The following is a 16093-nucleotide window of genomic DNA, read 5'->3' on the forward strand; positions in this document are numbered from 1 at the left end:
TGTTCATGGTATTTTCGACCGACTCTTTACTTTATTTATGGTGCATCTGACCTAGCAGATAATGGGAAGTTTTGGCAAGAACTGTATGATATCAGAATTATTATGGATGGGCACTAGAGACGGTCGTTTTTTGTAGGACAATACGTGTTGGCGTTTGAGTGGTGTTTTGTTTTTGGGTACTTGTTGGATTTCCGCCCCGCGCGTCGAACATCAAGCCCGATTACCTCTTCAATATCTTTCCAGACTTAGCCCCAGGAAATAATAGTTTGTTCATGTACATATCTTACCGAGAAGGTATCGTTAACTGTTCCTCGAATTTGTGAACATGTGAAACAATGCTGGCATATTTTGAAGGGGTGGACTCCCTTCCGTGGCTATGCAGGCAGCAGGATCGTAAAATGGGGTACTCCTCTCTGTAGCCCTGCAACCCTGGGAAGGGATACAATGAGTATGCTACTTTAATGGTCGCGAATGCATAAATCCTACTAGAATAATGTGCTCACTTCCTGCTGCACCCGCAGTACGGAATGTGCCAAGGATTTGAATAATGTCTCCGGACAAGTTGCCCAGATTTGGAGCCGGCGTAGAAACTAAGCAATAATTTTAAGAGATAGGATCTTTACGAGATAATATCTCTTCCTTACCCCGACTTGCTCGGGACTAAAGGGCTTTGGTCTTGGTCCTTGGTGTTTGGGTGGAGATCGGAGTATAATATTGTATCAGGCAGAAAGGAATCAAAGTGGTGGTTGTAAGAAGAATACAAGGAATTTCAAAAATCACATTAACTCTCACAACTTAATGGACTGTCTGTTAGTTCTTTCACATGGACAAATTCCCAAAATCCATCACTTCCGAGAAGACTATACATGTTTGTTTTCACATCCGATTGGGAGGAGAAGTGCATTTTATTTGTTCAATTACGATTGAGAAGACTTATTTCAGATCGCACTCCAATCTTGTTGGACTGAAATGTGGGAATCTTACAAAACCTCCTTTTAGATTTGAGAATTGGTACTTATTCCATCCTGGTTTTTAGTTCAAATGTAACTTTGGTGGTCAAATTTGAAGTTTTTTGGTAGATGTCTTAACTAGGAAACTACAAGGGATAAATATATTCATTTAAAAATAAGGAATGGAGAACTTTGGGTCTTTTCAAAAAGAGGTTGATAAATCAGAATCTCAGATTTGATGTTCTTGACAGTCTTGAAGAGATTAATGCTCTTTCTCGAGATGATTTTGTGGAAAGGGAGGTTGCAAAAGTTGTTAGAGCACTGCTCGGTCGAACTCGCAAGTGTTGCTATCTCAATCTTGTTTGTCAAGTTTAGTTGCCAAAACTATAAGTCTTGATTTCTAGTCTATTTATAGGTAAGTCTCAGACTAGGATCGAAAGAGTGTAGTTGAGTTATAGACTCCACTGCGTACATCATACAAAGACGAAGAACTACTCAAGGAACTGGTGGAACTTCATCGACTAAAAGGTATGTGGAGACTTGAACTTGCTATCACTCGAAAGTCTATCTACTCTATCTCATATCTTGAGACAAAAGTCGTATTGCTATATAGACTTCGATTATACACATTTGCTATTTCGATCCGAGTTTATCTCTCTTATCTATTTCTCAAAATATGTGTTGGTAAGCTTTCGCTTTGTTCAAGTTCATCTTTACAAGTGACGAAAGTCATGTTGATTATTTCAATATCTTGAAAATCGCTTTGATGAAGAATAGTGTGTGAGCAACCTCTATTTAACATCCTCTAAGAATGTTTCAATGATTTAAATGAGAGTTTAGAATATATAACCTTGAATGGATATAAACATTGTATGTGAACTCATACTTGTGTAAGTCCATAATCCTTGAACCAACGTATGCGTACTTTGCTGCTCAGGATAACCAGAACTAAATTCCGCGTAGCTGTACCCGTATTGTCGGGGGTTCACGTCCCGTGAATTTCTGATCGAGTTTGTGCATTGAAAACAAACTTAATCCGGGTACTTAAGTATGCGTACAAGTATGCATACTTGATGTGTTATGCATCCTTTGTGGTGGTTTGCGAAATGGTTGTGCATTGAATTTTCGAAAATTGTACCTAAATTGAAAGTATCATTTTTCTTGACACGGAGGGAGTCGTTTTATTAGTTGCAACGGAAAATTAGTTAATGCATAAACCAAAATATGGCTACCTATGTATCATTCGTGGTGGTTTGCATAATGGATATACATTTAATTTTCTAAAATTGTGCCTAAAATAATAAATACCTCTGAATTTTTCGGAAAAACTCTAAATTTGATATTGTTGTTTGTACTCGTTGCGTACATTTTTTTATAACCTTTCCAACGAGATAAAATTTGTAAAATTCCAAGGCACGGATTTTTAGATATGTTATATTAAAGTTTACTTTCCAATTATACCCCTAAAAATAGGATCCGTAAGAAATTATAGTAATTGAACTCAAAGGGACACAATTGGGTAAACCAAATGCACCAGGAATATAATCGGGCAAATTCAGTGCTACCTCCACTACTACCCGGCATGACCGCTACAACATGGGACACTTCATCCGGATTAAGTTGGATGGAAACCAAATGAGCCACACTGGATTAAAATCAACACTGACGACGCTGCTTGCGGGCACCCCGGACCTGCCGAGGGAGGTTTTATTTGCAGAGACTCGAAAACAACAGTTATTGTTGCAATGGCTCTACATTAGGGATCACAACAGCTTTGCTAGCAGAGACATGGCTCTACTCATGCCGTTGAGAACGGTCACACTTTACCAATGTACTAAAATCTATGTTGAATCAAATTCACAGACCCTTATTCACTTCATCACGCAACGGGCAGAGCCTCATGGTACCTGCGAGACATGCTTGCTGAAATCACCAATCGACTCGAGGAAATTCCCTATCACCAAATTCTACACAATTATCGGGAAGCAAATCAGGCAGCGGACGCTCTCGACAATCATGCGGCGGACAATAGCCAAAAAGAAGTATTGCAAACTAAAATATGGGAACATACGGTTCCAAATTTTTTGAAACAAAATATTTTAAATGACACCAAAATATTTTAAATGACACCAGGGGAGCCATGTTCCTCGTGTTATTCCGTTTTATTAATTAATTAAATTCAATGCTTCAAAAAGAAAAAAAAAAGAAGAAGAAAGAACGGAAAGAGAGGAACAATTTTTTCTAGTGAAAAAACGACCACCAAAAAATTGGTTACACCAAATCCAATTTGTTTATATCTATTGATCACTTATAATTTACAAAAGATATGACCATATAAAGGTCCTAGCTTAGCCGGCCGAATAAAGCTCTGGATTTTATTTTGAAAAGTAGATCCGATACTATAGAAGTGACTCGTCTTTCAAATTTTTGTATTAGGCATGGTTGTAGACAAGTTTAGACGGGGAAACGGTAGAGTCCTAATGAACAACCTTCAATTCCAATTCTGGAATCCAAATTTAATAACCATTTACAAACTATTGTGGGATTGTAAGGGAGAAATTTCAACATGAGTGATTGAGGCCTAGTCCTCTTTTCCGGAAAAAGGGGACTGCAGTTCTCCCGCTTCAACTAAGCTATGAATCCCCTAATTGGAAAGTAATATCTAAGCATTGTTAAGTCTAGAGGTGTAAATCGAAATCAAACCGAGTATGACTGGATCCTTTCATGATCGAATTTCATAACAGCAGTAAATTCGTTATAATATGGAACATCATTGTTAAGTCTAGAGGTGTAAATCGAAATCAAACTGAGTATGACTGGATCCTTTCATGATCGAATTTCATAACAGCAGTAAATTCGTTATAATATGGAACATCTTTGTAAACCAAGTGCAGAAAATACTCTACTACCAACAGGCCAAATCCTGCCGAACAAACCTCTTTGAGGCTGTGGAGCTTCTTCTTCGTCTTCGTCTTCCTCTTCTTCGACTTCCTTTTCTTGATCTTGATGTGAAGCATCCTTGTCACGTTTAAGGTTTTCATCATTTTCAGCTTTCTCATCTTTGCCCAATTCAGTTCCAGCATCAGCAATTTCCCCAGGCTTCTTGTCAAACAGTCCTTTAAATTGCTTTTTAGCCTTCATCTCTACTTCCTGTTTCACGACAAATGTTTATGTATGCAAATATTTAAGTGATGAAGCTACAAGCAAAATTATAAGAATGAGTAACTAATTACCAACCTGTTCTTTTTGCTTGAGCTTTTTAAGAGCTGCTGTCGCGTCAGGTTCCAAGGACTTGTCAATGGTTATCATCTAACAATGTTCAGGAAAATAGGTTTTCAGATTCTGCAAACTGAAGTATGGGGAAGCTAAGAGTATTCTTCTAGGAAGCAAATGAAAACTAAACAAAGGAGTGTACCAACTACCTTCTTAAAATCACTCCTTGCTTCCTCAAAATCTCCAGCTGACATGTACGCCATACCACGACGATATAGAGCCTTCACATGTCCAGGACTTGCTTCTAAAACCTGCACAAGTCCAGATACCCAGTTATGATTCCATATGTTTGACACACTTAAAAAAGTTACTGCATAGGGAACTAACTCAGGGTGCGTTCGTATGAATCATATCATGCAAAGTTGACTACGTACTACCCAACCGTGTTAAAACTACTTGACCTTTATAATTAAAGAGAAGAGGAGGGTTCCAATGACATATTATGGTTACAATCAAGTGACAGTCAAAATTGTAAGCATAATGTCATTCCAAGCATGTCAATAGAACCTTCCTTGTACTTAGAAACTCAAAAAGTGTACACAGACTGCTATTTCAGTTAAACATGGAATTTCAAGTTAATCTAACAAATGACTGTCACCCTCAACACATAAAACAGTGACAAACACACAACTGAATATAGTAGCTAGATAAGTAACAAGCTAAACAGCTCAATCCTCAATATTTGTTTGGTCGAGCTATTTACCTTGTCACATGCCTCAATAGATTTTTTGCATTCTCCCATTTTCAGGTAACAAGCAGCCACATTTAGATGCAAAGAATTCTGCAATCATCAAATAAAAAAATCATGTTAAGAAGATGAATTCTATCCACCACAATCGTCATGTAAATGGAAGATATCGTCATGTAAATGGGAAGATAAAAGGGATACATCTGTATGTGCATATAAAGATTCTTCAATAAATTTCAGGAATGCCCTACCCTTGAGTTCGCAAATATTTTCCCTTCCTCGTCATCTTGCGGATTGACATGATTATATTCTCGAAGCAGCTGTTAAAGTACAAAATCTGTTTATGATATAAAATGATAATATACAACATACACTAGTTGATTTCTTGGACAAAAATTACCACCCCATCCATATTGAGTGACTAACCAAAACATCCCCATAAAAAAAAATGACAGAAAGAAGAGAATTGCAAATACCTTTTCATACTTCGCCTTGGCTAGTTCAAACTTTCCCTCTTTAAAAAGTCTATTTCCCTGAAGATTGAAAGATCAATGGGGAGTCAAGTTTTTGTATCTAAACAATTCCACCTTAAATACTTCGTCAAGTAAATATTATAACATCACATGAATATTATGTAAATCAACTTACACATCCATTGGAACTGGAAGGTTATACAAAGCTAAAACAGTAACAGACTTGTGTTATCATGGAGCACTTCATTTAACCAGATATGGTGAAAGAATCCCATAGAAGGGATGATATGAAAGGAAGCTAACTTCTTACCGTGCTCTTTATTTTGTCTGCTTCTTCCATGATACTGTTGAAGCTTAGCCCAGTCCAGTCCTGCAAAAGTAATAAACATACTTGGATAGTGTTAATATCTAGTTACTGATACTCAAGAAAAAACAGCTAGAGAGTTTGGACAACAATATCTGATAGAAAATATAAATGCATTAACTTGCAAACTCTAAGAATAGTTGTTAAAGTGCAAAGCTACAGGGACGAGCATTAAAGTACCTTTGGCATCTCAAAACCAAGAAGCTCAATTTCCCACTGAACATGAGCACCTTCAGGAACAGTTGCAGGCCTGGTCTTGAAAAGAAAAAACTAATAATCAATTACCTTGTGATAGTTTTATTATTCCCATTATGTAACGATCCAATGTGAAACAAAAATATACATTTGAAACCATGACTTTGAAAACCAACCTTGCGAACTTGTCATAAGCATAATCTGGAGGGCATGTAACAAGAGCTACCTCTCCAGGAAGCATCAGGCGAACACACATTTCAAGCCCCTCAGGCACCTATTATGCAAAAATTAACTTAAGATGTGTATCTTTTATATAGAACAAAGAATAAATTAATCAGTTCATGTCCCAGTGCATTAAATTTCTACTTCTTTAATGAATTAAGTAAAAGTGAAAACAACACAAGAAAAAACTCACAAGCCCTTCCCCTGAACCGAATTCCACATGCTGACCCCCGTTGTCAACTCGTGTATTATAAAACACTGTCTTTTGTTCATCAAGAAGCATACCCTTGTAATGAACACGTAGTAGACTGTCTTGAAGAGGGCAATCCATGGGAAATTCACCTAATAGCACCCAAGAATTTGATGGAGAATAAATGTGTGATTCATTATGTGAGAAATCAGAAATGCAATATAAGAACTTGAAGAAACTCGATGAAGTATAGGATGAAAAGCCCAAGAGGAAGCCTTACCTTTTCCATCACGAATACGACGCTTAATGAGACGGCCATCACCAAGCATGTCTCTCACCTGCGGCATGTAACCCAAAATTTATATTAGGTTCACTTGTACAAACAGAAATATATAACCCCACAAAAGGCAATGCCTTCTAAATACTCCTAAATTGGTTCGGTAGAAAATACATTCCACTGGAAGGAGATATCTTAAAAGAGACCAAGTTAAAACTTAAACCAGGACTTAAAAAGATAAGTTTACCAGACATCCAGATCAGGTTGTAAAATTTGGGTGTTCTAAGAAAACTCTCCAATATTCCATCCGATGTTTGTTTAGTTTAACTTCATAAACAGTCATGCAAATAAGGTGGAAATTCAAAACCAGATGCCAAATCCCAATTTTTTAGCAGATAAATTAAGAGAGGAGACAGAAGTACCTGAATAAAGTGAACCAATTCCACGTCAAACTGGACGTCTTCGAAACCTACTACATCCGGCATGAAAGAAGATTCAGTTAAGTAATGATTGCTAACAAATATCGTTGCTTTCTCGCCACGCGCCATTGTTCCAATGCCCATCTCAAGACCTTTAGGTACCTAAAGTAAACATAACCAACAAAAACATCAGAAAAGGGAAAACAGAAGTATTGGATTAATAGTAAGAAACATATACAGACAACTTTTCTGCAGCCAGCTGATGCATTCTATCTAGATAAGCAATTTAGCGGGGAGACTACTTTATATGCAGGAAACAGAGAATGCATAACCAATCTAGTAACCTCGCACATATGTGTATATATGCTTTACAAACCTCGGCTTTTCCAAAAGTAAAGAAAAATGGTTCTCCTTGTGTCTTCAAATCAATTAGTTTCCCATTGCTCGCCTTGGCGGAAATGCTGAGAAATAGACATTATACATTTAAGGATAGACTTTATGTAGGAATACAAGACTATAAAATCATGCTAATAGAAACTTTTAAACTCCAACAAAGTAAGGATAGATTAAGTAGCACTGTTGTAGGAACATGAAAGTACCCAACTAGAAGTACATTTTTCATGTTCCGTACTACCCCCGTTTCAACTAAAACAAGACGAAAAGCTGCATCCTAAAGTTTGAGATTCCAACAAAGTATATGGCTGGTCATTTGCAAGGTGCAACTACTTGGACACTTTCATTTTATTGAGTACTTCAAATATAAAGGAGAAAGCATCTACCATGCTTTTACTTCATAAGGTTCCCTTGGGGATTCCCATCCCTCTCCCTCATCTATAACCTGTCGAAAAAAAGAAAAAAAAATTAGGAGATTTATTTATCAGCACTTGTTTCATTAGCAGCTTTTGAGTAAACACTACATTAGCTTTCAATACCTTTTTTACAACTCCAAGATCATCAGTAATGACCTGATGACAACAGATGAACCAAGTTCAGAAAGCCATACCTACAGTAAAACGTAGAAGGTAGAGAAAAGTAAAATGATGTTTCATGGAGATTCTACACACCTTGACTTTAGAAAAATCTAATAACTCAATCTCAAAATGAAGTTCATCATGCTTGGGGAAGGTTTCTGAAGTAGTAACAGGACAATCAACTTCTCCATAGTGCATTTCAGGTTTCATTTTGAACTGAAACAAGAAAAAGGGAACAAAAGTTGTTCTGTAGAGCAGAAACACCAAGAATAGAAGGTACACGTAACTCTGAAATCCTCTGGTAAACGTTTTATTTTGACAAATAAATGTTCTGTGAATGATATGAACACAGCTTCAATGTAAACCATAATGCCACACATACCATTGCCACTTCACCCTTCAACATGGTCGAAATTCCTTCTAAAAGACCCAGAATCATCTTGCTTTTTCCCAGGATTTGTCTTACCGGATAACCTTTTCCTATTACAAGAGGGTCAGAAGTCGAATCAAACCAATCAGTCCCTTAAAATGCACATGCTCAGTTTCACTTCTGTAGGTAGTCAATTTCAATACTATAACAAATTGGAAACAAATTGATTAGTAAACATTTACACTACTATGATTCTAGATCAAACACTTGAGACAACATTAACACTTACCTCCACATTCTGTTCTTGTAGATTCAACAACAACGCCCTCCAACGTTCGAACTGTACTATGGTAAATAATCTGCATAACACATGCAGCTCAAGAACATTAGGAGCCAACCACTTTTGTTCTGATATACCAACGGTGGCTCGTGAAACTAAAATCCACTTTGCACATGTCAGTAAGTTTCAATCTTAAATACCCAGTGAAAGGTATCAAAAACAAATAAATATCCTCAAATAAGTAAATCAATGTACTTAATTTGTACGATTAGCTCTGACAATATTGTTTCAGCCTAAATATATGACTTTCATACAGCATGATCTGTTTTTAAAATCAATGACTGTGAATTCCCAAACCAATGAGTTTTCTTATCAAGCTAAACTAATAATAGTTCTTCAAAAAAAGAAGAATTTACACCTAAAATAGTGTCAGTCTTTCATTACTATTCTCAATTATTGCAATTTAAGACCAAAATAATATGAGTGTAAGTATATGTACCTGATTCCCATCTACAGGTGTTGCAGTACCACCTCCAGGTCTAATCTCAGCTTTCATCAAACTTCCCTCCACAATTTTCTTTCTCCTAATCATAACAAATGAAAATTAAGATAAAATCTTTCTCAATAAACACAAAAATTTACAAATATATGGTTACCTCTTCTCATTCTCTTCATCAAGCGGTGATTTCTTCTTTTTAGAAGCAAATCCTTGATCCTGATCTTCATTGATCATACTTGAAGTAAAGATATTGATGAGTTTTAGGTTACACAGGGATGGTGGTGTGCAGTACTAAATTCTAAACCCTAATTATATTCTTCAATCGAACTATAAAGCTCTGTTTTGAGTTTATGCGGAGTTTCATCCCCAGAGACTGTGTTTGTTCAACAAACAAGAAGCGGCTTGTTTCATCCCGTGGATTATATGACAAGAGTTGACTAGACAAAAATAGATTTTAGATGGATGACCTACGCTCGTCGTTATAACCGATGTGATCGATTCTAAACAGTTTTGCTACACACAACGTTGTATACACCGACAGGGGATCCAACAGCAGAAAGGTCACCCTCTCTATATTGGGATAGGGATAGGTAGAAGTGGATCCCACCCCTCCCTCACACGATACACACAACGTTGTGTGTCTATCATTTTTGGATTTTAAATCCGCTAACCGAATGTAGTAGATATCTATTTGGACAGAGTTGACTTGGGCTTGGTTTGTTAATGCTACGTCTTTTGTAAAAGTGTTTTTTTACTGTGGTGTTTAATAAAAACAGTTAAGTGTTTGGTAAACTATATACTAAAAACTAAAGCTGATTAAGAAAATGATTAAATTGTGTTTGGCAAAATATATGTTCACTTGTGGTAGTTGTAACAAATGACAAAAACAGCAGAAAGGTCACCCTCTCTGCATTGGGATAGGGATGGGCAGAAATGGGTCCCACCCCTCCCTCACACGCTACACACAACGTTGTGTGTCTATCATTTTGGATTCTAAATCCGCTAACCGAATGGAGTAGATATCTATTTGGACAGAGTTGACTTGGGCTTGGTTTGTTAATGCTACGTCTTTTGTAAAAGTGTTTTTCTACTGTGGTGTTTAATAAAAACAGTTAAGTGTTTGGTAAACTATATACTAAAAACTAAAGCTAATTAAGAAAATGATTAAATTGTGTTTGGTAAAATATATATTCACTTATTGTAGTTGTAACAAATGACAAAAACAGACGTAATCCTTTAATATTCTAATTTTATTCTATTTTAAGGGACTTATACATAATTAGACATTATATTTGTATATATTTTGAGTAACTATTTTCTACTATAGATATAATTTGGTTAAGAAAAATTATACTTCCTGGCAATAAAAAAGGGCAGGGAGAGAGAAAGTCCGGGCGATTTTTTGGGCCTGAATTCTCTTCCTGGCAAAATGTCGAGAATTTCTTCACAATTTTTCTTCAAATTTTCCTCTAATTTCCAATCCCCTTGTTAATATCTTTCGAATGATGCTATTTTTGCCTACCGATATCTACAATCTTGGGACTGGTTCGACAGTTACTTGCAGTTACTACCATGCCTAGGCCTCGAAGATTCTGTGTTTCATCTGCAAACCCTACTGCATCTTCTATCTCGCCTGAACCTGCCTGCAACAGCCCTCTAACACAATCATCGCCTTGCCAGGGTAATCGTATTCATTGCCCTTTCCGTAGTTTTGATGAATGTACTGACGGCGTTAATGGTAGAGGTTATGTCCATAGTTCCTTCCAAAGGCATCTCAATGATAGACATTTTTCTTCTGAATTCGCTAAGCAACAATGTAGAGACTGATTGAGAACCGACAGGAACATCTACACATCATAGGAACGTGTATTACAACAACTGCGTTGTTGGATCTGTAGACGTTGCATGACCCTGCATCCATGGAAGAAATCATGCAAATACAACAACATAGTTATTCCAGGGCCATCTAATGGCAGGCATGTCGATTTTCTGATTTCTGACATTGTCAAACCTCCAGCAGCTGTTACTGCAACACCTTCCCCCAGCAGCGTAGATAATACTTTTCTATATATTTCTTTGGACTTGCTTAATGAAGCTTTTCAACGACAATTCACAACTATCGTAAATATTCCCCCTCTCTGCCGGTTGCAATTCTCAAGAACCCTCAAAGCCTGTTTGGATGTTATTATTCTCAACCCCAGGGAGATGTCCACTTGGATAAAACTATTACCGCTCCCCATATGCACTCTTAAGTTGTACACCCCTAAAATCTCCTCGGAAGAACGATCAGGTAACAAGAAAAAGTTGCAAGTTGCATCTATCAACCAAGATTTGCTTGACTGGAGGGAATCCAATGGTTGCATAACATTGATTAACGCACTGCTAGCCCAGCCCAAACGCACAAGAGTGCGTAAGCCAAAAAAAAATCGCAGGACTGTGTGATATGATTTTTGATGTGGTTGTAGTAGTAAAGATTCGAACTCTAAGACTTGTGAAGATTAAATTTTAAGGCTTAATAAAAGCGAGAGCTACTAGGTCTAGGATTTCACCGCATTCATAACATAAGGCTCAATATTCATTTTCAACAATTATCGCTCAATAAATAAAAGAACATCGACTCTTATTTTGCCAAAGTAGATTCTCCAAACATTAGTTATAAATCGTAAGCATGGAACATCAAACATCTAAGCAAGCATGACCTATCTAATAAAATGATAACTAATTTTTTCAAATCATAATTCTATTTTAATTAGTGCAAAAGTCATATAGAAAATAAAACAAATTCACCCATGTATGAAGTTCGGCTTCCTCCATCAACCCAGTGTTGGGGTTTAGCTTCTCATAATGAGAACACACTCAAAAATATAATTCATAGCTCAAATGGTGTTTTTATTAAAGAAAACTAATAATACAACGAGTTTGCAACGCTTTCTGGGTGTTACAGAGTCCACCGTTACAATGAACTGTTGCTGGAGTTGCTGTTACAGAAAATTATATATGGCAACTGTCGAGAAGAACTGTCGCTAAGCTTAGAACATGCGACAGTTTTAACGACAGGACAGAAGTGTCTGTTGTTCTTGTCTTCTTATTCTCTGCAGCAGCAGAGAAGTTGCTCTGCAACTCTCGGTTTTTCTCCCCAACTCTCGATGATCTTCCCTTCGACTCTAGAAACTTATTTATACGTCTTCTGACCAAGAAAACTTCTCATTAATCCAAAATATCTTTTCATTACTCGGCAGCAAACACAAAATATTCTCGGCATATTTTCATCCATTTTTACGTAATTGTTTCCTTCTTTATCACCAGAACACGTCACCATCTCTTCTAATTAGGTAGAGAAAATATCTCGACATAATGACCCTTGAAAATCTCCAAAAATAAGCAAAAGTTAACCACAAAATACTCAGTATGTTTTCTTCCCCTGTTTGACGAGATTAAACCCAAATCTTCCTTATCTACTCACACGCGTGTTCTGAGCTGGAATTCCTTGTTTAACTTGGCTTGATTGGTCGAATCTTGTTGAATGAAGAAGAAAATATTCTCCCATGCAATACGTATCATCCAAAAATCTCGTGATAATCTCCCACGCATCAACTGCCCTAATTTCGTCTGTCCGACGATGTAGCCCAAATTTACCAGCTCTGGTGGACTTACCAGTCCTGTTAAGATGCAACAGGTCCAATACAACGGATTTTAGCGATTAAATCTCCCTAGGAAACTTCTAAATCCAATACAACACTCTCGGGTTTTGACTTCCCTGTTTTCTTCGAATCCGAATCTCTAGCCCAACTCTATTGAATCAAATCATTGTACCATCCCTGTTAAGCCCAACCAAGTCCTCCCAAGAAGTTTCAGCGATTAAGTTTCAGCACCTATTAAGTCCCTCTATAAATTCACTGCCATTCTTTCCCGCCAAATTTCATATATGAAAAGGATGAAGATGAAGTGTCCCTAACCAAATACGGAATGTGGATAGAAATAGGTGCTGAATAGTAAATAGGTTGCCCATTAGCAACTGGGTTGCCTGGGGGTGCCCCTATCCAAAATGATGATGCCTTTAACGCCTTTCCTGAGGTGCCTTTAACACTTTTTCTGGGGGTGTTTCCAACACATTTCTGGGACACCTTTAACACTCCTTCGGGGTGCCTTAAATACTTTTTCCGGGGGTCCAAAAACCACTTTTCGAGCAACTTTTTCCATAAGAGCTTATTTCCTTGAAAACACATAAAACAAGTTTATTAATGATAAAATGAGTCTCAGCTAATGTATTTATGGGTGAAAATGCGTCACACTTGCGTGTTCATCACTTTGCTAACCTAGACGCCTGCAGAAAGAAACTGTCATATGGACATTATACTGCCGCTATTAGAGTGCTCTCATCTAATGGTGTTGCTCCCTGTGACGATGCTACTCTGCTTGAATTGATGCAAAAGCACCCTTCTGCACATCCACCCTCCATTCCTGTTGAGCCCATTCCTTGCGATGCAATCACGGTCGACACGACAGCAGTTCTAAAGGCTATAAAGAGCTTCCCCAAGGGAACATCATGCGGGAGAGACGGATTAAGAGCTCAGCATCTTCTAGATGCAATGAGTGGTGCTGCCAATGCCATCGCAGATGAACTACTCTCCTTTGTAACCAAGGTGGTTAATCTTTAGCTGGCTGGTCGTTGCCCCTCAGCCCTTGGCGAATACATTGCGAGTGCTCCACTCACTCCGCTACAGAAACCAGGTGGTGAACTGCGTCCTATTGCAGTAGGCACAATTTGGAGACATTTAGTGTCTAAGCTGGATGCTTCAAGCGTTGGAAGGGAGATAGCGGCATACCTCGGTGAATTTCAATTTGGGGTTGGAGTGTCGTGCGGTGGTGAGAGCATCGTTCCCTCAGTTAACAGGCTTTTGGATCTGAAAGGTAATGTGAGTGGTATTTCCATGCTACTTGTTGACTTCTCCAACGCATTTAACATGGTCGACAAAACTGCACTCATTAGAGAAATCTTTATCTGATCCCCTGCTATTTCATATTGGGTTGAATACTGCTACACACACCCAGCTAGGCTATACTACAACGACAACATTATCTCCTCATCTCAAGGTGTGCAACAAGGAGATCCCCTTGGTCCCCTACTTTTTGCACTCACGCTACACCCTATCGTGAAGGAGATTGCATCTCAATGTAGCCTAGACTTACAAGCTTGGTATTTGGATGACGGTACGATCATTTGCGACACCGTGGAAGTTTCCAAAGCTTTACGCATCATCCAGAGTGAAGGAATCTCCAGAGGTCTTCATATTAACGTTAACAAAACCGAAGTATTCTGGCCACTGACAGATCCGAGAAGCCTTAATGCAGACGTGTTCCCTAACAACATCAACAGACCTTCGTTAAGGGTCAAATATTGGGAGGGCCAGTCAGTCCTAACCTTCATTTTTGCAAAGACATGGTTATGCAGAGGGTAGACAGGACGATTCAGCCGATGGACATTGTCAAGACGCTTAAAGATCCTCAATGCGAACTCCTATTGTTGCGCAACTATTCGGGTGTGTTTAAGTTGTACTTCCCCATGCATACAACAAATCTGTTAGCCTTGGATCAGGACAAATCACACTATGACGACCACCTGTTTCGGTATCTTAGACCGTTAATGACTGCTGACGGTGCTGGCTTTGGCCCTTTACAATATCGGATGGCCACTCTTCCAATCCGAGACGGCGGACTGGGAATCTACACTATGTCAGATACGTCTCATTATTGTTACTTGGCCTCCCATTTCCAAAGGCAGCCACTCAAACGAGTCATTTTGAACACTATCACTTCAGACGGACCAAGCCCCACATGTCAGTACGCTGTTCAACAGTTCAACCAGGTTTGTTGTGACTTCTCTTCTTCACTTAGTTTCGACAATACTACCCCTTCTCCCATGCATTCTATGCATTCACTGGCAGTAAAATACTTAGACGCCGTGAAGAAGCAACTTCCTAATCAATATAGTCTGACTACACGAGATAATGTGTTGTGGCAAAGCAATAGAATAAAACACGCCCAAGATTTACTTGCTTGCAATTCCAATCAGCGGTTTGAACCAAACTCTGGCCCAAGACGTCCTTATATCTACACTTCCATGATATAATATGAGTAAGAAAAGAACTTCCGGCATTTTTGTTTTTTCTTGTTACTGCACCGTGTTTGGATTTTGGTACGAACATAATCACATCTGTTTTTTCTATCTTAACGATGGAGGAAGGTTAAAGGATGAATCCTGATTTAGGGGGAGGAATTACGTTGGGGGGGGGGGATATTAGGTGACTCAACATGGTTATTAGAAAAAATTGAAGTTATTCCTTATAAATTGAAAGGTTAAATACCAAAATTGGCCTCCCACTAACTTTTTTCCCTCCTTTCAGAGAAAATATCAAGCACTTAAAATCGGCAAAGCAAACCCTAGGTCAGTTTTATTTTTTATTTTTTTTTGAGAAGCTGGGTCAGTTTCATGAGAACAAAAGAGAAGAAGATCATCACCTAGATGCACTTGAAGATCACATCTTGTAATCGACAATCCTTTCTAATCCATCAAAGCTATTAAAATGAGTAATTATAAAGATGTTGGAAAATAATTATGTAAACACAATGGTGATTTTGTGTTAATGGAAGACAATGAAATACAAGTGGATTGTATAACATTTGATGATTTAAGTAATGGTAAATAGGATTGTGCGGTTCCTTCGAATGAACAAGATGAAGATATGGGACGAGTAAGTTCTTTTATGCCGTTTTTATATCAGACGGAGAAAAGATACATAGTTTAGTTCAGTTTCGATCTCTTTGTATTATAATTTATATATAAAAAAAATTGAGCTCGTTCGTTGTCACTTAAATTTCATTTTTAGCCTCTCTATGTTTATGCGACGGTTCGTAACTGAAA

The 16093-nt window shown here is 37.9% G+C and overlaps 1 protein-coding gene across 1 annotated transcript; it reads right to left on the reverse strand.

The window, feature by feature from the left end:
* Positions 1-3637: 3637 nt before the first annotated feature.
* On the reverse strand, positions 3638-9683 carry LOC113309891 (peptidyl-prolyl cis-trans isomerase PASTICCINO1-like). Its single transcript, XM_026558411.1, has 20 exons — positions 9329-9683; positions 9172-9256; positions 8682-8751; positions 8405-8502; positions 8116-8238; positions 7984-8016; positions 7831-7889; positions 7428-7512; positions 7055-7213; positions 6636-6693; positions 6359-6507; positions 6120-6217; positions 5929-5998; positions 5695-5754; positions 5388-5444; positions 5163-5231; positions 4927-5004; positions 4373-4474; positions 4188-4259; positions 3638-4100 (listed from the first exon to the last, which is right to left on the reverse strand). Exons 1-20 carry the CDS (start codon positions 9403-9405, stop codon positions 3810-3812), a joined length of 1893 nt encoding a protein of 630 aa, XP_026414196.1. The 5' UTR covers positions 9406-9683; the 3' UTR covers positions 3638-3809.
* Between the last annotated feature and the right edge of the window lie 6410 nt (positions 9684-16093).

Source organism: Papaver somniferum, chromosome 9 (genome assembly GCF_003573695.1).
Source record: "Papaver somniferum cultivar HN1 chromosome 9, ASM357369v1, whole genome shotgun sequence".
NCBI classification, from domain to species: Eukaryota; Viridiplantae; Streptophyta; class Magnoliopsida; order Ranunculales; family Papaveraceae; genus Papaver; species Papaver somniferum.